The 20,757-nt window shown below is 43.1% G+C and overlaps 1 protein-coding gene across 1 annotated transcript; it reads right to left on the reverse strand.

Moving 5' to 3' along the window:
* Positions 1 to 1,376: 1,376 nt before the first annotated feature.
* On the reverse strand, positions 1,377 to 15,788 carry ercc6 (excision repair cross-complementation group 6). Its single transcript, XM_061086722.1, has 22 exons — positions 15,725 to 15,788; positions 14,972 to 15,177; positions 14,659 to 14,887; positions 14,318 to 14,438; positions 14,090 to 14,204; positions 13,114 to 13,831; positions 11,582 to 11,713; positions 11,327 to 11,485; positions 10,342 to 10,477; positions 9,935 to 10,105; positions 9,571 to 9,747; positions 7,976 to 8,092; positions 7,429 to 7,524; positions 6,456 to 6,674; positions 5,938 to 6,048; positions 5,247 to 5,366; positions 4,907 to 5,001; positions 3,834 to 3,979; positions 3,071 to 3,679; positions 2,783 to 2,951; positions 2,614 to 2,692; positions 1,377 to 2,512 (listed from the first exon to the last, which is right to left on the reverse strand). Exons 2-22 carry the CDS (start codon positions 15,165 to 15,167, stop codon positions 2,063 to 2,065), a joined length of 4,365 nt encoding a protein of 1,454 aa, XP_060942705.1. The 5' UTR covers positions 15,168 to 15,177; positions 15,725 to 15,788; the 3' UTR covers positions 1,377 to 2,062.
* Positions 15,789 to 20,757: the final 4,969 nt, after the last annotated feature.

Consider the following 20,757-nt stretch of genomic DNA (forward strand, 5'->3'; position numbering starts at 1 on the left):
CTGTCTGCAGAGTGTTAAGGCTTTCAGCTAGTGTCGCAGAATCTCACGCCTAATTGGTCCTAATCGGATTATCAGGGCTTTGTCTCTGTCACCCCAACTCCTGGTGTGTGTGCGTGCGTGTGTGCGTGTTTGCGTGCGTGTGTGTACGCGTGTGTGTGTGTGTGTGTCAGAGGAAGACGGAGAGGAAGAGGGGAGATGGGGAGTTATACCCAGGGTGGCAAACGGCAGCTCTGCTCATGGTGCCAAAAAAATTCATCACCAGTGATTGTTATTCCAGAGTCAGGACTATTCCCTAACCATAAACATGCGCACATACCCGCTGCACTTTTTATTTGGTTCTTTCATATATTAAAAAAAGGAGGATGACTGCTTTTGGGTTTTAGATTGACTGTCGGGCGGGTTAATTGCTCGTCAGGGTGTGTTAGGGGGTCCACTTTACAAGGGGCTGCGCATGTTGAACACTCACAAGGCCAAATTTTTGATTTTGTTCACAGCAAGGGGTCCTGCGATTTATTACGCTTCCTCAGATAAATGATCTGCTGCGGGACCCTTTCAATTAGTTTTAAAGCGCATCTGGGACGAGAGAGCGCAGACGCCATGCGTCTCTGAGGTGGAGGCAAAATGAGGCTTCGAGAAGCAGCTGAAATTTAGAAGAGGAGTGCGGGATTGGACTAAACCACATAAAGTGCAGAAAATCCCTTCTAATGGCGCGTAATTGGTTCTGTAATATCATTACAGGCGGATAATGGCCAGTTACAGGGCCCCGCGCTATTAAGGCTTTCCCTGGCGTGCAGCGTTTATGTTATTAAAGGGGGAATATAATGATATTTTAGTTATTAAATGCGCGTAATTAATTTATGCACCACTGAAAATAAAGTTGTTATTATGACCTCGGTGAGGTGCGTGGAGAAAATTGAAATCAAATAACGGTTGATAACTTTATCCCAATATTTGGTCTAGACAACTCTGAAAAGAGAGCAGGGCTGAAGTGTGTGTGTGTGTGTGTGTCTGTGTGTGTGCCTCTTGTCAGCGCCTTTTCCTCTCCAGCCTCTGATGACTACCACTAAATGAAGTAACACTCATCTCCACCGGTTACAGACTGTTAACAACTTTTTCTTTTCCAGATTCCTGTCCTATTTCCAGATGACAGTTAGGCTATTTGTCCACGCTTCAGTTAAACTGAAATGTTATCTCTAGAAAAATTAGCAACAAATTTATCCAAATAAATGTACTCATATCTCTTATGGTAAATATATAAATTTAACACAAACTGGGAATATAGGTCCAAAACTCTCCATGTTCTGGAAACCTCTATTTAAAGGCATAGCATATATTTTGTAATGAATGTTTCTGACTATTCCAGTATGTCTTTCTTTATTTGAATCCATGTTTACAATCCAAATAACTTAACAGGAACATGTCAGCAGCTACATAGCTGTATTCCATACAACATATCCAGGACAGCATTGTTTTAATTTTATGTTTTATAAATATAAAACATAGCTCAATAACAGGGAATAATGTGTTATAGAATTCAAAGCTCTCATCCCGTAAATGGTTTATGAAAAGTCAGTCATAAAAAACCCACCAGAACCTGTGGTGATTTGGTCGTATTTACAGGGCACACTACACTGTCACATTTTACAGTGGCACATTAGAAAATTGGAAATATGAGGCAGTTGAGGAGGTACATAATTTTTAAAAGTTGAAACAGATTTAAATACAAAACAAGAGAATTCAAGTATAAGCAGGAACAAGCAACAATGAACGGAAACAAAAGTTTAACAACAAAACTCAAACTGCAGCAGAAATAAATTAAACATTCAAACGGACTTCTCCCTTCAGTTCTCAGCTCACAGGTAATTCACTAACTTCAGTTTATCATTGTAGTGTAAAATGGCTTTTCACACAATATTGTTCAACCTCTCATATGATATTATTCTCAATTTAGATTTTTTGCATTTTTAAAGACATTTTCATTTGACACAAGTTAATAAAAAATATATTGTAGGCTTGAACTCTACAGGCTTGTATTGGTTATCAACCACAGTTTAGTCTTTCTTCATTGGAAGTGCTGATTCAGTCTCCAGATGCCTCCCTGACCCGACGTCCTGGTGAAGTCGCATATGCTCCTCAGCAGCTCTCTGAAGACGGGCGCCTGCTCCTTCGTCAGCCTTGGTTTGAAATACTCCAGCACCTCCTGGGTGGTGGCCTGGCCGTCCACGTTCGCCTGGAAGGCCACGAAGTTCCGCACATCCACCAGCAGCTCGTCGTGCTCGGTGGGCGGAGGTGGGGGTGAGCTCGTCGCGGGAGCTCCGGAGCCTTCCTCGTCTTCCTCCGCCTCGTCTCTTTGGCTGGAGGGCACGCTGAGGTGATTACGGACTCTCATGTTGGCCAGCAGGGAGGAGGAGGAGAGGGGGGCGGAGTTTGGATCACTCTCTGCCCCCTCCCCGCTGAAATGAGCCCCCGAACCAGGCTTCTTTGACACGGACTTCTTTACAATAGCAGCATCCTAAAAAGAGAAAGCAGATAAATTTACACCACATAGAATCACCAATGCAAAATAACTGACAGAACAATACTGTGCATATTTAACACTAACGCTGCTCTTACCTTGCATTTGCTTGGAGCACCGACGGACTGAACTGGAGGCTCAACCAGGAGAGAATTCTTCTTTTGCCCAAACCGTTTCCTGAGGAAACACACAAGAGAAAAACTGAGACGTGTTTCATGTGAGATAAGTGAAGCTCTAAACAGGCCCAGTGTGTGAGTGGCTGCGTACTTCGCAGGGGGAGGGGGGGGTCTGTTATAGGGCAGCCGGCACTTCTGGCGAGAAACCTTCAGGGCTTTCAGGGCGTCTCTGGCCACCCTGTTGGCTTCTGCCTCCACGAGAACATAGTCAGGGTTGGACGCCTCCATGATGGTGTCGTGCTGCATCACACTGTGGATACCTGAAGCAGACCAAAGCAGATGGAAAATAAATTAAAAAAAAAGACCCTTAATGGTTAGTGAGACTTATTAACAAACTATGGGAGCAATGGCAGAATGGTTGGTGCACAAAAACACCCACCGGACTTCCTGAAGAGCTTTGCCAAGACATAATCGTCTGATTTCTTCTGGTCCCCAGGCTCGTTGTCTCCATTCTCCTCTGTGTTAAAAGTCCTTTTCTTCACCAAGTGCGAGATGCGCCGGCCTTCGAACCGAGCGTCTGTGGAGTGTTTGCGTTTCTTGTGTTTGTGCTTGGGTTTGCCTGAGTCAGCGGCGTCACAGTGCTTTGTCTTTTCCCTGTGTTTCTGTGGGCTCGTCAGGGAAGAGGCTCTGTGCTGGTGAGAGCTGGTTGGGTTTTTGCTGGTTGGGTTTTTGCTGGCTGGTTGGGCTGCTTCACAGTCTCTGCCATTTTGTTCTCCATGCTGCATGTCAGTTGAAAGACTTGGCTTTACATCCACGGCATATTGGCTGGTGTCCGTCGTGACATTTATTTTACCCTGAGAGTTTTGTCTGCATAGAGCGGTACTTCCGTCCCTTAATGCAGGAATGTTTGATGAGGAGTGTCTGCTGTCTGCACCAGTTTCCTTCTGGTTTGCTGAGGAGTGTTTGCGAGTACGGCTGGAGTGGTTTAATGCGTGCAATGGTCTCTGCCTCTCGGGTTTCTTAGGTGCCTTGACGTCAGAGCCGGTACCTGGTTGAGGGTCAAAACAAAACCAGGTCAGTTGAATCCATGAAGCTTTAGAAAATTATCATAACTAGAAAATGAGCTTTAAATCACGTTAATGATTGTTTGGAATGAAAGGACAATAAAATGTCTAAACACCCAAACATTTTAACCCACATACCTGCAAATAGGGCACTGGTCTCTGTTCCCTGACCTCCATCTGGGTCAGTGAGAGTGAAGAGCTCGTAGATGTCATTCGACTTAAAGAACCGTCTCTGTTTGGGGTCCTTCAGAACACGATTGGTCAGAAACTGTTTGAAGATTTGCCTGAATCAAAACAGATAAAACACAGAATTAGATACTTGTGTATAATTTGCCATTTTACCTCAGCAGGCAAACCCCGATCTGCCACCACAGAGTAGTTTGTCTGATGGATGAGAAAATTAGTTAACCGCACAATTGTAGGCATCAAAATAGAATCCCTGCAGTTCTTCCTACTCGCTCTTTGAAAGCACTTTACAGACACAGACCAAACAGAGCGATGCTTTAGAAGTCCTGGATTGGCCATTTAATGATGCTGGAAAGCTTTTCAATTACTGAGAACTGGGATATAGTGCAAGTAGTAATACGGCAGTGATGCGAGCAATTAGTCAAGTCAATGAATATTGTTACCAATACTCGTGAACGTGTGAAGTCAATAGAAAGACAACTAAGATGCAAGACTGGATAAAAAGAAAAAAGAAAAAGAGAAGGCTGGATTAAAAGAAACCTTTTCATTCATACCCACACTGAAGAGGTTATGTTTTTGTCTGCATCTGCTTGTCTGTTGGTACGTTTTTCTCTCTGTCAGTTAGTTTGTTGGCAGCATTACACAACAACGCCTGGAAAACAACGAAACTTGGTGGAAGGATGCAGTATGTGTTGGGAAAGAACTCATTAAATTTTAGTGCCAATTGCGGATCAGGGGGAGGATCCAGGATTTTTTTTTCACTCACTTTTTAAATGTCTTATTAGAAAATTATTTGGGAAATAGTTGATGGATATAGATGAAAAAAACAACATGTTCAGGAGACTTATATTAATGAGCGCGTGCAATTCCAAGATCCAAATAAAAATCCAGATGTCACCTAATTTAAATATTGGTCCTCAGCGAATGTATGAACTCCACTGACAGCCATTCTAATTAAGCTCTAAGATTTAATAACACGTGTACAGCAGTGCCTAAATCCAAACATGAAAACACTGGTGTCTGACCTGTGGTAGATTTTTTCCTCGATGGTCCCGGCAGTCAGCAGTCTGTAGATCGTCACTTGCTGCGTCTGGCCTATCCTCCAGGCTCTTTCCCGGGCCTACAAACACAATACGATCAAATAAAAGATTCTGGGTTAGGGTTAGGGTTATATAGCATAGTGAGAAGGGAAAAACTATAATGAGAAAATTTGGTTCCCTAATGAAAAAACAAAAAATACCTTTAAGAACACAAAAAAAATCAAGAGAAATAATGGAGATTTATGTTTGATTTGAATTATTGTAAGAGTCGGTTTGAGTGTGTGTGTGTGTGTGTGTGCGTGTGTGTGTGTGTGCTTCTCTTCACCTGTGTGTCAGTACTGGGGTTCCAGTCTGGGTCATAGATGATGACTCTGTTGGCTCCAGTCAGATTGACTCCCAGACCTCCGACTCTGGTCGTCAACAAGAAGATAAAAATGGATTTGTCCTGTAAGAAATAAAGGCAAAGGGGACAAAAATGTCAGTGATTAAAGGACATTAAATCAAGAATAATAGTCACTCTTATATTTACTTTCAAATTTTAAAAATACATTTCATTAGTAAATTATGAACTAAAAAATGTATATGATGTCAAAGAACGAGGACTGTATTGTTTTCTCTCAAATAAAAGCCTATTTGAAAATAATCTAACATCTTAATTTAATCTTGGGGTTTGCTTACTTTATTCTCTCTGCAGAAAAGAAAAATGTATGCCTTTAAATGTATTAAATAGTAACACATTTAATTCTATAACACTGTAGGTACGTTTGATCTGTTTATTAGTTTAGTAATATTACAATCTTTCATTTAAAGATTTAAATGAACTATTAGAACGAATTTTAATATTTCCCCATATCTGTATTACAATACTGAGACAGGATGGTTCATTTTGAGCAACAGATTGTCATCAATTAGTGTTTCCACCTCAGGGTGAGGAGGGTTCCATGGAGCCTTTTTCTCCCTCAGGATGGGATTTTCATGGGAAACACTCAGAGCCATTAGGGATGACTAATCCTTACCTCGTTGTAGCGAGCGATGAGCGGCTGACGGGAAGCTATTGGGGTAGTGCCGTCCATTTTCAGGTACGTGTATTTATTCTCCCTCACAAACATCTCAAAGATGGCCAACATCTGGGGAAGAAGGAGACAAATACAGGACAGAAGAGACTGCGTGAGCGAAGGAGAGGAACAGAGAGAGGGGAAGAGGGGCTGAGGTTTGGATTATCTCTAAAAGGATTAGAGCAGATTAATATTACATGGACAGAGATACCGACAGGGAGGGTGTCAGGTTCCCTCAGAGGTATAATCTCATTGGTATTGACTGCAACAGCTGGGGCCTCTCTCACTCCCTCACTCACACGCGCAGAAACACGTAGACCAACACACACACATAATCATTTTATGTTTAACAATAATTCGAAATGAACTGGAAGTAGAGAAGGAATGACATGTCGTGATGTGATTATTACAAGCAGATCTAAATATAGATGTGTATGTTGTGAAGTGATCGACAGGTGAATCGGAGGAGTGTTCCTGACCTGTCTAGACTGAGTGAAGAGCAGGACTCTGTGGTTCTGTTTGAACCAGAGACGCAGCAGTGACTCCACCACGATCAGCTTGCCTGAGCGTTTCCAAAAGCCAAAGTGTTCCTCCTCAGTGAGCTGATCCTCAGGGATTCCCCTCAGCATCCGGGGGCCGCCAGAGAAAAGGTCAGGGTGGTTACAGATCTTTCGTAGTGCTATCAAACCTGAGAATACCTAAAGAGCACAAAAACAAGAAAAGGAACAAAGCCTCTTAATTACACCTTTTCTTCCACCCACACAAAACTGGTGGCAGGTGACAAACCAGAAAAAAAAAAAAGAATTACGTAAATTTGACCTCATTTAACAGCGTTGGACCTTTAAACAAATAAACTAATTTACTTTAGTGTACAGGAAGAAGTTACATAATTTATTTACTGACAATAAAGGCTGAGTTCCTTGATGAAGGCCCAACGGTCACTGCATTAGTAATGGTGGTTAATGGACTGAGAGTGACCACCGAAATATGACTGTAAGAGTGTGTGTGTGTCAGCGTGTGTGTGTGTGTGCGTGTGTGTGTGTGTGTGCGTGTGCGTGTGTGTGTGCGTGTGTGCACAATCTGCTGTGGTGACTCCTGGCTCTCCAACCGCATTCATTTGGTCAGTGGTGATAAATGGTCAAGCCTCTCTCTCCAGGGTCTGGCTAATGTGAGAAGACAAACTGCACAACCTCCTTAAAGAGAGCATCTTAAAGAATACTAAAGTCAGGCTATTAGTAGCTAAACAAAATTTACATGGCGAAAAAGATTTTAAGCCACTGAGCTTTTTGAAGTGTAAAAGTGAGAGTAAAAATACTAACAAATTACTTTCAATCAAAGGAGTGAACTGTAAATAATCAGTTAGTGGGATAGAAAAGTAAAAGTCTTTTGCTTTGTCTTCGTAATAAAGTTTTGGCTGAACACAGTGAATCTGTTTGTCTCAAAGTAGCTTACCTGCATGTCCCCGCTAAGTATCTGGTAGACCTCTTTGGAATCCAAGAAGCCCTGATACACCTCCCGCTGATCCTCTGTTAATCTGCAAAACAGAACCTAAACACACGCACACACACACAAACATACACACACACACACACACACGGAAGTGTAAGAGTGTGTAATGAGAGGTGAGCATCCGTTTTAAAGCCCCTTGATGAAGTGCAGCGTGCGAGAAGAGAAATTAGAGGGAAGCAATGTGTTTTTTGGAGCCACTGCTCTCCTCTGGGACCGACTTAATGAGCTGAAGTGGACTGAGGAGTCAACCAGCGTCAGCCACGAGGACAGACCAGAGACCAGCCACCTTAATGAATACCTGCGCCTTTTACTTTGCTGGGACTTTATTAGCTGGCTTCACCTGACAAGGGCCATGAACATTCATCAAATACTCCTTAGACATGGCACATAAAGTCACATCCAATCAGATAAACACCTCCCCAGCTAAAAGATCCAGGCATGAGAGGCTGTTCAATAAAGGGTCAAATGCCTTTAAGCGTGTGATGAATACCTGTTCATTTTTGTCAGGTAAAGAGAGGTTGTCCTTGACGTCCGCCTTCATCCTCCTGAGCAGGTAAGGATTGATGGTGTCCCTCAGCACACATGCACACTTGAACGCCGTCTGGACCTGAAAACCAGCGACAGATTTAGCACAGACAAACAAAAGAAGCATTCAGCTCAGCGTGTCAAACAATCGAGCACTCACACCTGTCAGCGTGCATGTTTCTTGAGGCATGATTGTCGTTTAGCCCCTCTTCCGCCCTCTATCATCACCTCCCTTCAGGCTGTCCCTCTCAGCAGTTCGAGCCATTAAACATTGATCAGAGTGCTGCTGGCCTCCAGGGACAGAGCCCTCCTCTTTCATCAGTGCTACAGGCCAGCTCCATTGCAAACAGAAGGGGAGCTTTAGAAACACCCGGCCCCACCCCACACTTGGACTCCGCTGCAAATGGCCTGCTACACCTCACCCAGAGTCAGTGGTAAAGTCCAGTTAGGATTTGAAACATTAACTCACTAGGGGTCTACAGAGAGGATCAAAGAGGCTCAATAATGCTGCAGGGGACAATAAGGTGGTGGGGTTTAGGGCTCGGTGGAGGTTAGAGTGGAAGGGAAGAAGAGGAGGGCAGCAGATGATCCAGGTATCCCCGCACAAGCTGCTGAGTGGATTCACATGGGAGCGCAAATGTAGGCTTCAGTAATTGATCCCACATTCACATGCTAACGTAGCCCCACCCGAAACACGCGCATGTTTACAAACATCTCCTCGCTCATACATCGAGCAGAACATCTGCGCAGAGCCAGTCTTTCTGCTCAGAGAAATTCGAGGGGAGGATAAGGCAGCAGGGCTTAGCCCTCTCTGACCATTTAATAACATTAATAATTAGTAAAGGTTTTTATTATCGACAGCGGAAGAAGCATCAATAGCCGGCTTAAATAATTAAATCCATACAGTCAGTGGGTTATTAACGATTGAACACTAATGACAAAGGGCTACAATTTAGCTCACTGGCTCTCCACTTTAGCCTCTCCCTCCCTCACACACACTGGGGATGTACTGAAGTTCCTTTGCATGGACCTACATTACCCTGCCCTGCACTTAATGGCTGTCTTGTTCCTCCATCACTCCTTCTGACCTGCTTCCATCCAGCTCTCCCAAAACTGTGTATGTGAATGTGCATGAATACTGTTATCAAGTGACACTTTACCCCTTCATTACTCCCTCCCTATGCTACAATTAGTTTTTATAGGGTTTCTGGATTAATTGATTACGTCTTGTATGTATGCTATCCCTGTTCTCAACTTTCTATTCACGTTGGACCACAGCAGAAATAAACCATGCAGTTTTTTGTTTTATTTATGCAGCGACTGTTACTTTAAAAACTTTCCTCTAACTTTTAATGAAAATTGTCATATTAAATTAACTTGCACACTCCTAAAAACAAGATAAATCCCAACAACACTCTAATGGATGGTCTTAAGTTACTCCTTAACTTTTATAGTCTTCCTCATTTTACCTCTATCCTTCATTGTTAAAAAAACACAATGACAGGTAGTTAAGGGGTACATCCTAATTGTGCATTCGTGTGTGAGGGTGTGTTCCGGTACCTGTACAGGTGAGGCGTTGCTGTATCCACCCATGGTGATTGGCACAGAGAACTGCTCCATGAACACAGGTAATGTCCCCAGTTTACCGGGAAAGACAAAGTCAAACAGAGACCACAGCTCCTTCAAGTTGTTCTGCATGGGGGAGCCTGACAAGATGAACCTGTGGGGAGTACGGAACTAGACAGAGAATAGAACATGTTTATTATATATTCCCAAAATATAATGCGATGATCTAGCACATTTATGTTTCTCATTTGCCTATATAACATTTATTAGTAAGCAAAAGTCACTACTACGTCTTCTCTAGGCCCTTGAGGTTCAGCTGTCGAACTGTGTGTGTGTCAATGAAAGGAGTGAACGATACCTGTTTGCAGGCTGTGGTACAACCAGCATTTGGATTTCTGATCTTGTGACCCTCGTCCAGTATAATGTAGTGCCAATCGTATCGCTGCAGGACGTCTTGCAAATTCCTCACAGCTGAATATGAGGTTATCAAGATACCGTGACAGGATGCGATCTCTGGAATGAGTTTTGACTGCAACAGAAAAAAACCCTCATCAGCAAAGGTTTTCATCAATGCAATTCATAACCATCTCTAGTATCCTGCAATGTTCAGGCAGAGCATCTCTGTTATTGTTTTTTTTAGCAGAGAGGGGAAGAGGGGAATAGGTTAGGAGGTAATATTGCATGAACAGACCTCTAGTGCCCCCCAGAGGAAAAAAATTATGAATTATAAATATGAAAACCCAACATGCACAAACACTCATCTACCTTGTTGCTGGTGAAAGAGCCCGTCTCGTGTAGAACGGCCACTCGGAAAGCAGGCCACCAGGTGTGAAACTCCTTCACCCACTGGTGCATGACTGTAGCTGGGCACACGATGACGGTGGGACCCAGACCAACATACCTGAATCCAAACACACGGCAGAGACATGCTTAATTCCAAACCTGTGATTAAGATGCGTAACAAGACAATGCAGGATTTATTTAACTTTCAATAACTTCAGCATATGACAGTTATCATTTCTATACAAAAATCAAAAAAAAAGAAGGCTTTTCCCTTGTATGTAAAGGTGCTTGATGTGTATTTACAATATTTGATGCGTTCTGACAAATAAAAATAGAGGAAACTGACTGTCCTACTACAGACTTCACCTCCAGTGCTCCCCTCATTCACTGTGCCTTACAAATGAATCAAAGAAGGTGCGCGACCACACGCTCAACTCCTCGGTGAAGATTTACAAGAGCTTTGTCAAACAAACACAAACATGTGCACACGCAAAGAGACACTAATGGGCTTGTATGAACCTCTGCCTGGTGGAAGCTATTGATACTGGGCCATAATTGAGTTTGCAAGCAATCAATTTGTGGGCGTCTATAGTAGACAGAGTATTGACCATCACTGAAGCTCCACCTCCTTAAGTGCATGAGTGTCGTTTGTGCAGTAAAAACCAAATCACTGCATCATGGTTTTCCACGGTTGATTTGTTGTCCCACACCTGCTTCACTCCCACTTTATGAGTCCAAAAATTCACTTTAAGTGTTCACATGGCCTTGGACTCTGCCCTAACACATACACACCTACAGAGTGTCCGTGTTTTCTCTGGTGCCTGCAGTAAGAAAGTGAAGAGTCTGATAATTGAAACATGTTTAATAATTCAGATGAACACTCTCAAGCAGATATCCCCCCCTAATCAAATATTCATATCATACAGACACACAGTCTCTGGCCACAGTTTGTTTTGCGTGTGTGCACCTGTAGTTGGATCCTCTGGTCCTCAGTTTACTGTAGCTCAGTCCAGCCAGAAAGCAGATGACCTGGATGGTTTTGCCCAATCCCATCTCGTCTCCTAGGATGCCACCTGCCTGCTGACAGTGGAGTTCCCACAGCCACCGCACACCTGTCTGCTGGTACCTTAAAATGCGATATACACATATGGACATGTTTATAGTTTTGGCTTTTACACCAAAATAAAATGACATACAACTAATACTCTTAATTCAAACTTACTTGTAAAGTTTTTTCCAGAGGAAACCAGGAACTTTAAAGCCTTCATCAAACTCTGCATCGCTGTCATCTGTGAGCTCCTCACCTCTTTCCCTCTTCTCCTCCCTTTCTCGAAGACGTTGTCTCCTCCACCTCCTGTTGGCACAAGGATTAAAGATTATTTAATTAGTAAAAAAATTACTCTATGTTCCAGTGAAGATGTTGGGGTTTAACATGAATTAGAAAACACAGGTAAATTTCTGCGATAGAAGATCAAGAACTTAGGTTTTGGTTCTTGATCATCTAAGCTCAAAGTGAGATTTTTTCAAGTGATGTTTCATGTTAGATTTCTTTCTGTGTAGATAGAAGACATGTGACACACGAGTGATATATCAAAGTTATAAAGTACCCTGATGCCCTAAGCACACTGGGATGGATCCAGCTAGATGCAACCCTCAACATGGTGAGCAAGTACAGGGAGTGGATGGATGTTCCATTTGCACCAACTGCACTCACTGATTTATTTTAAGAGTTACATACACAGGTGTATGGACAGCAAGTGTTTTGAGATGTGGGTTCTGTTTTTCCCTTGAGCAGTGGAACATCTACAGCTAAAAGGGAAATGTAAAGGAGAACAGTTTTAATAGTGCAGGAGAGAGGGCAGTTAGAGGCACAGTCGTCGCGCAGCAAATGAAGATTGATACAGACAATTAGTAGTGCGAGTTCCCCAGAAAGGTGTGAGGTGCAGAGGATAAGAATCCATCTTCATTTGGGCCTGGTCCTGTCACCCTGCCACGAATCTGGTCCTTTAGCTGGGCCTGGGAGACCACACTCTCTAATTAAGTCAAGACTAAGCATTGGTTCAGTTAATTACACTTTTCTGCCCCCGCTCCGCCCCCCCACCCAACTACAAATACCACCCGCTCTAATAATATCATTCCTCATATAAGCTCGCCACACCATCCATGCCGTGCCTATGCAGTTGAATTGACATTCAATCACTGCAGTGTAGAAAAAGGACACATGCCAACACAATTTATTTGGCAGCTATAAATATGAAATCTCATTAGGGCTGCTCTTCCATTAATTTGAGCAATAGAGTGAGTGCGTGTATAAAACCATGTGCAGGAGGATAATTAGGCCAGTGTGCGAGCAGAGAGAGAAGAAGAGCAGGGAGTGAATTTGCTTAGTCAAGAAACAGCTGCCAATCTCATCTGGGATTAACTCTCCTTCTGCACTACGGAGCCAGCAGAAAACAACTGCTCGTCTCCCCAACCAAAGGGAATAACAATAGCACATTTGCACCACTGCCATTACATATGTGACAAAGTTAGAGGCTCAATCTGGTTGGTCGAGCATGTCATATACAGGGATTCTCTTTAGAAGACTCACAGATGAAAACTTTTTGCATCTTTGCTGCCAAACGTAACTCCAAGTAGAAATCTGCTGTTTACAAACTGTAAATGAATGTAAAAAATATATAAAGTTGCTTAATTTATGTAAAAGTGAATGCTAAAAGTAACTCAATGTTCAAAGCAGCAAGAGGAAGATCATACCTTATTCGCTGTCTGTAGTACTCCACATCTCCATCGTCTTTACATTTGTTCTGTTTACCCTTCCCCTCCTTCTCTTCATCGGAACTCTCAGGACAGTATTCCTCCTCACTATCTTCTTTTTTCTTTGCTTTCTTCCCCCCTCTCCCTTCAGTTTTTCTCTTGTATGGTTTCAACTGATAGTCATCCTCATCATCATCTTCCCCAAAGCCCTCCTCCATGGCTTCTCTTTCCTCTTGGTCAGGATCCATGACTTCATCGGAGGGCAGGTACTCGGAAGCATCACTTTCGCTCTCCTCTCCCTCTGTGCGAGGCTTCCTCTTTGGTTTGGGCAGTTGAAGCTCAGGCTTTGAACGAGCTTTGGGATGGACCTTCAGAGCAGTGATCTGCAGCTTTTGCATGCGCTTCTTTAGTTTTTTATCCTTAAGGGTAACAGTTCTCTTGGTTTTCACTGTGGCTGCCTTGTCAGGGGTAAGTCCTGACTTCCTCTTCTTCTTCAAAAGAGGAACTCTCTTCCTGTCAGTGGCTAACTGGGCCTGGTCTGTCAAGTACTGGTCAAAGGCAGAGTTCTCAGCAAGCATCACTTTCCGGGGCTCCTTCTTTTCCTCTTTCTGGGGAATTCTGGTTCCAAAAGGAGTCATGTGACCCGTCCGGATAAGCTCTTCCCATTCGGTCTCCTGAGCGGGCATTAGCATGCTGCCCAGTGTAGACGGCCCCGCTTCTGGTACAACACACACACAAATGCAGGTTTATGTATTGCACTTTCTTAGAAACTTAAATGTCTATTGATGGCCGCTCAGAATGTTTTGCTTTTTGACATCACAGATCAGTTGAATTCTAACGAAAGACTTACTTGTTTTATAAGGCAACACAAGCATCACAGAGAAACCAACAGGTCTCAAAGGTAAACCGTGCTGAATGGAAGCACAACAGTAAAGAGAAAAAAAAACAACATTTTAACAGTAAATGTAAAACTAACCTTCTTCTTCATCAACCTCTGCAAAAAGCTCAGCTTCAACCCTCAGGGTGTCCTCTCCTCCCAGAATGGCCTGAAGTCGCCTCTGTTTGGCTCTGACTTTCTTCAGCTGTTTCTCCTGAATTAGGTTTTCATCATCATTATAGTTACTATCAATATCATGTTTATATAACATTATAACGTATAACTGTATACTGTTATTTGAGCTGTTTGTCATACTTAGTATTTTACCTTATTTTCCTTCTGTCGTTTGACAGACTCAATCTTGCGACTGATATCTTTGCTGGAAGCAGCATAGGGAGACAGCTGCTCAATAATCTTGTTGACTTGTTTGAGAGATGTTGTAACGGACCTGAAACACACACCATAAATAGACAGAGTTAGATTTATCATGTATTTGCATATTTTGTGAGACAACGCTGGCAAATGTTTATATATTATAAATTATGATGTGAGGTGATTATGCTTCTGTCATTCCAAGAGAAACTGACTAATTGTTATTCATTTACCACTGCTCCAATCAGTATGATCGATCATCTACAGGCCACATTATTGCATTTATTTTCCTTTACCTGACATCGTCGAGCACAGACTGGTATTCCTTCTCAGCCTCCACTTTGGCCGCAGCCTGACTGGCCTCTTGTATCGCCTCATCCACTTGCTGCAGGACACCTTGCTCCAGGACATCCTGATCATACACAGCCACACCGAGGCCCTGGAGCTCATCTGCTCCAGAGCTGGCACACGCTGCTTGGATACGCTGTCGGTCGATCTGCAACAAGGCCCCTGACTTCTTGCCGGCTACAAACAGGTAACAATACATTACGATTAGTCCTTAAACCTGTTACTTTTCTCTATTTGGCTCCACAGTCCTGCATGGCTCACCACTGCTCTCTCCAGGTCCAGTGTTGGCAGGATAGGCTGCAGCAGCCTCGGAGCCCTGGCCGTTCTCAGGGAGAGAGCATACGGCCGAGGCTCCTCCTGAAGCCCCATCCTCCTCGGCTGCTCCCGGGGTGAGAGCAGCACTGGCCGGGCTGGAGAGACCGGAGGGCACCTGGTCCTCTGAACCGTTCACAGGCATGTTGATGCGGCTGGAGGCAGAGTCAGTCAGTGGGTCAAACTCCTGTCAACAAACGCTGTGAGTCTTCTCTGCGCTCCGACTGAGTGCAAATACAATATATCGTGATTACTGGACCTAGTTAATGTGTGTTGCACCTGAAGACTTCACGTAAACTGCATTGGAATAAGATATTTAACGTTATGGTCTGGAATACCTGTTCTCACTGTTTTATCACCAGTTTAAGCTAATACGTGAATGAGTGAGTGTAGAAATCACATGTATAATGATAAGTTTCACCTATAAATACCCATCAAGAAGCGGGTAGACATACATCTATAACGTCAACATTAAGTTCTTAGAAGAAGAATAATTTCCCTCAAAGGGGTCCATTGTTTATGTGGCTATGCTAGCATGCTAAGCTAACCGGGAGAGTAGCATCATCGGCTGCTCATCTGTGGCGAGCAGCCGCGTCGCCTCCACCAAACCCGGGTGGACATTAACACGGCAGCCGGGGACGTGTGGGGGACGGTGGGGACATTTAACCGAGTGACAACGAGACAATGAGAGAATTTACTCACAGTACGATTAGTTACAAAACATCACCGACTCCGTTTATGTCACATTCCTCTGCCACGGTTCCTGGCTTCCGGTGCTCGAGCTCAACATCCACTGATTGTTGTACAGCGCCCTCTGCTGGTTCACAGCCGCAGGAGCCCGCGGTCTCTAGGTGGCGCCACGGAACCAGTTATTTCAGCAGAGGCAGGGCAGTTCAGGACATAAATGAACAATGTGCATTGGAAATGTGCTGCACCAGATTTGGACATGTAATCTATTTGTCTTTGTGTTTTGCGTAATCAGCTTTGTGAACCAGGCAGATGTAGGTGTCAGAGACGGAGCTAGGAATTTTGGGAGGGTTTTTGTTCTGTTGCAGTCAGGGTGCACTTCAGCCAGACCTTACATAAACAGTTTTATCCATCAAGATGATCCAAATGTCAGCAGTGCTACTCCTCTGCAAATTAAGATGATAAATGTGTGTTAATACAGAGTCTTGATGTCCACTCCAAGCTCTTTACTGTTCAGTTTTACCATTCACCCAATCACACACACTTTCATACACTGCATCTATGTGCATCACTCACACACTGTCAGCACAGCCGTCAGGAGCAACACAGGGTTCAGCATCTTGCCCAAGGGCACTTCGTCATTCAGAGACTGGGATCAAACCACCAACCTGGTTAGAGGACTACCCGCTCAAATTAAATTTTGCTTTATTTTTGCTTAATCTTTATTCGATCAGCCAGTCTCATTGAGCTTTTCCTTTTTTCTCAAGATAGACACGAGAAAATGAGACGTTCACATCTGCAAATAAATAAAAGCCACACAACAAAGACTTAACAAAAACAATTTCAAGAATCATGAAAAACATTAGATAACAAATATTTTAAATAAAGAATGTGAAGTTGTTTGCAATAGCTGCATAACTCCTGAACCCAGTTCTGCCAACGTTATTGCGAGTGTATCTAAGGTGATGTAGTTACAGGATTGTGTTATGTAGTAACTCGTTGTAATTGAGACACGAGACACAAGGTCGTCTTGAAGCCTCAACATTAGCCCTTTATAATGATAGACATAATGTGACTGTTTCTTCTTGACTTTAATGATGTCCATCAAACTGTTAGATTTAGGGTTTGGAGAGCCGGCGCCTCTCGGATGTCTCAAATACGAGCCGTGCCGAATTCTTGCATCTCAGAGGAAGTTTATTTCCAGTGTCTTGCAACAATAAATGCAGGACTTAATTAAAATATCTCCTCCGCCATGCACTGCTCGGCCCGAGCAGAGGCCAGCGATCTTTCCAAACAGTGTTATAGGTGTAAACAGACGCATCTATATAGGGGGAGATATTGCTGTTAACTTTGGCAGAGAAAGGGAAGGAAGATGGAGACACTGGTTTATTTTATTTGCTTTACTAGTAAATGTGGGTCAGCTTCGGTGGACCCTCACCAGAGACACTGGAGGGAGTTTGAATTTAAAAAGAACTGAGCCGAAAGGAAAGTGTGTTAAGGTTTAAAAAACAGGCCTTGTAGTTTAATTAGAAGACCTGCAGTGTGCAGAGCTGGGATCAGGTAGCCAACACACACACACAGTTTTGTTCTTTGTCGGTTTTCTTCTGGACAGTTGATATAAAAGAGCCAATGATGGGAGTCAGAGAAAAAAGTCAGATAAACGATCGAGCTGCTGATGAATCACGTGCGGTGGGAACCAAACCAATGCATTGTTGTGACTGGGAGGTTGAGCTGCGGAGAGGAATGTTAAACTCTTGTCTGTCTTCACCTTCCTCCTTTTTGTGTATTTAAGCGCTACTTGACAACGCTGTATCACAGAGGAGCAGGAGATAATGTGTTCGTACGGGCCTGTGTTTTCTGCACATCATAACTTAGGTCAAATTAGCCAACAGACCACACCGAGCTTGCAGGATTTAGTGGGTGGCAAAGCTGTCCGTCTCGACTTTATGTGTGTGAGTGCGTTGCATTCATGTGTGAGACTGACGGGGCCCATGCCATGAATCCTGCTACTTTGTGTGTTTGTAGAGTTTGTAGATTTATAGGGTGCAGGAGGGTAGGGTGTAAATCCCAGAAGGTGCACCGGCGTGATGTTAACACTGCTGCTCTGTGCTGCTCTGCATCCCGACAGCAGAATAACAAGCAGAGCCCGATTTTAAGAGAAGGAACGTTACGGGATTGAGTTTACATGTGCAAAGCCTGTTGGGCTTATTTTACAGAGTTATGGTTCCAAAACATGCCGAGTGTTTGTGTGTATAAATGGCTAAATGAGGTTATATGAGAAGCTGGAGCGCACCATGTGATACATGCTCTGCACTCTGTCATCTCTGTGTGATTTGAACATGTGTTACATCCAACCTCTGCAAGATGTTTGAAATGAAGCTGCCCTGCTCGCCCATTACACTCATTCTGAATGACCAATCAAATGTGGGGCTTAGCCGGGCTTAGAGCAATGAAAAACATATTCTACCGTTCGTTTGAAGCCCCCCAACTCTTTACGTGGTTGGGCTCTGACCTACCTGGGCATTGTGTACATGAGAGATGTAGAGAACTCGAAGGATTCAGTTATTGCCTTTGTTTTTTAAAAACTTTTAATGAACCTCTAGGAGCTTTTGCACGGATCAGTGGCCTAGATCCAGGGGATGGGGTAGCTCGGGTCCCCTTTATGACCTGATAGATTTTTTAATTTTCAAAATGTTTCTTTCTTATCATTATTTGTTGTAGAAAATAAGACAAGTTGGTGAATATCCCTTGTATGTTTTAGGTTATTCAGCACTAGCTTCATGTTAAGTGGCCAACCACAGAAACCACATACTTGTGTAAGTGTATTTGCCTTGAATTTGTTGGTTTTTTGGATAAAAAATGTAAATACATTACATCTCTTGTGAACCATCCTCCTCTTCAGAGACTTTGTCTCAAGGATAACGTCAGTTTTTTCGACAGAATTTTATGGGAGAGGATTTTTTCTTTCCATTGCTGTATTCCATGATCATCATTATTAATATTATTATTATTGATCAGGGTATTTAATTTATGGAGTTTGAATGTTCTTCTTTTTTCTATGTAGGTTTTCTCAGAGTACTCCAGCTTCCCCCCACAGTCCAAAGACATGCAGAGTGAGGATCTGGTTAATTGGAAATTTCAAATTGACCGTGGGTGTGAATGGGAGTGAGAATGCTTGTGTTATGTACCCCACGTCTCGCCCACATGCCCAATGTCAGCTGGGATTGGCTCCAGCTCCCCCAGCGTCCTTAGAGGATAAGCAGTATACATAATGGATGGATTGTTATTTCACTTCAGCTGAAACAGCGGTTTATAAGGTGTACAATATTCCTGAAAAGATGGAAATGACTCGTTACTCCACAGGATTATTTATAAACTGGTTCTTCTCTGATAGAACAACATGTAACCAGTGTCTGCTGTGACCTTGCGAACTGTGCTGTTGAATTTAATTTCTATCGTATCCTTGCACTTCTGGATTTTTAACATTCTCATGAAGAGTTTTGTCTTCGCTGAAGTGCCAGTGTGTTTTGTGGTGTGTGTGTGTGTGTGCGCCTGGTAACAAGTGAAATGTGAGGATTCCTTTGTGGTCATTTTCTCTCTCAAAATTTAGATGTACGATTTGATGCTCCTCAGAGTAGTCAGACTGGTTTTGTTTTATTTTTTGCAGCATTAACCCCAACAAAATTTCCACTGCTACAGGGCATTTAGATTTCATCACAATTCATTTCTCCAGAGAATTAATTTTTTCCTTTTTCCTCGGTTTTCTTTACAAGAAACATTTACACATGCAAAAAATTTACTTTTTCCCAGGATATAATTAGATGTGAAACCAATATGTGAAGTTGTAAAAATAAGTGAGACCTGACACAGTTAATTAATCGATTAATTTTGGTAATATATTGTAATGATTGTTTGTACACTTCCTTTGTTTAATCCAGATTCACAAATTTGAGAATTTGATGCTTTTTTCCTGAATTCAATTATTGTAAATGGGTGTATTTCAAATCGTCAAGCCCATTTAAATAAAGGCCCTTTACATTTTCAAACAAGTCTTCCTAAAAACAAATTGTAAATTAAATATCTTTTTTTTTCAAATGCAGGTGAGATAAAAAATGCAGATTGAAGATGTCATGACAGTACACAAATATAATTATATTATTACATCATTGTATTACATACATCTAATTATCTTGTCTCTGTTGCAACTTCATATAATCGTTGGCAGACATGTAGCCCACAGAAAGAGAGCGAGAGGTCCCGATCTAGACACACACACACACACACACACACACACACACACACACACACACACACACACACACACACACATGCTGAACCCACATTTCTACAGGTGAAGCTGGCAGCGTTGCGAGGTAAAGCGGAACACTTGGTGTTTTAATTAGGGGTTGAGTGAACGCCACAGGGTCGAACAGGGAGGAGGCAGGAACCGAGATGTTTTCTCCTGCCACAGCCTGGTTAATAAATCAACGTGAGTGAAGCATCATCATGTCGATATTAATGTACATTATATATGAGCCATGTTGTACCCTACATGTGTGTGGTCATATTGGCAGTGCTAATGTCTCCCATGTGTTGCCCTGTCCCAGTGAGTACATGTTTGAGTCTGATAGTAATTACAGGGGTGGGCTGGGTTCTCATCCGGGTGCATCAGAGCACTGTTACAGTGGATGTCTAATGCATCTGCTTGTGATTTCACTCAGCAGCAGGTGTGTGCTCATGTAGGTAATGCGAGCACATAACCACACAGCCACCGCACACTACTGTGCTCTTAAAAACATCTTGAGGAAAATGAGTTTCGGAGGTGAACTGTCCAAAAGTGTTGTGAGCTCGAGGAAACTTCTCTCCCTATAAAATCGGATTTTTACGTTGATTCCAAGATTGCACAGGAAACCACCTGAATGACCGGGACAGATACATACTGTACGTCTGCGTCGTCCAGGTCGGGTTGTGTCGACACATTACTGCAAGTTCACACAGAATTGTGTGTTTAGCAGACCTCAAACAAAGCTGGAACAAACCACAGCAGG

The sequence above is a fragment of the Limanda limanda genome, chromosome 15 (genome assembly GCF_963576545.1).
Source record: "Limanda limanda chromosome 15, fLimLim1.1, whole genome shotgun sequence".
Classification (NCBI taxonomy): domain Eukaryota; kingdom Metazoa; phylum Chordata; class Actinopteri; order Pleuronectiformes; family Pleuronectidae; genus Limanda; species Limanda limanda.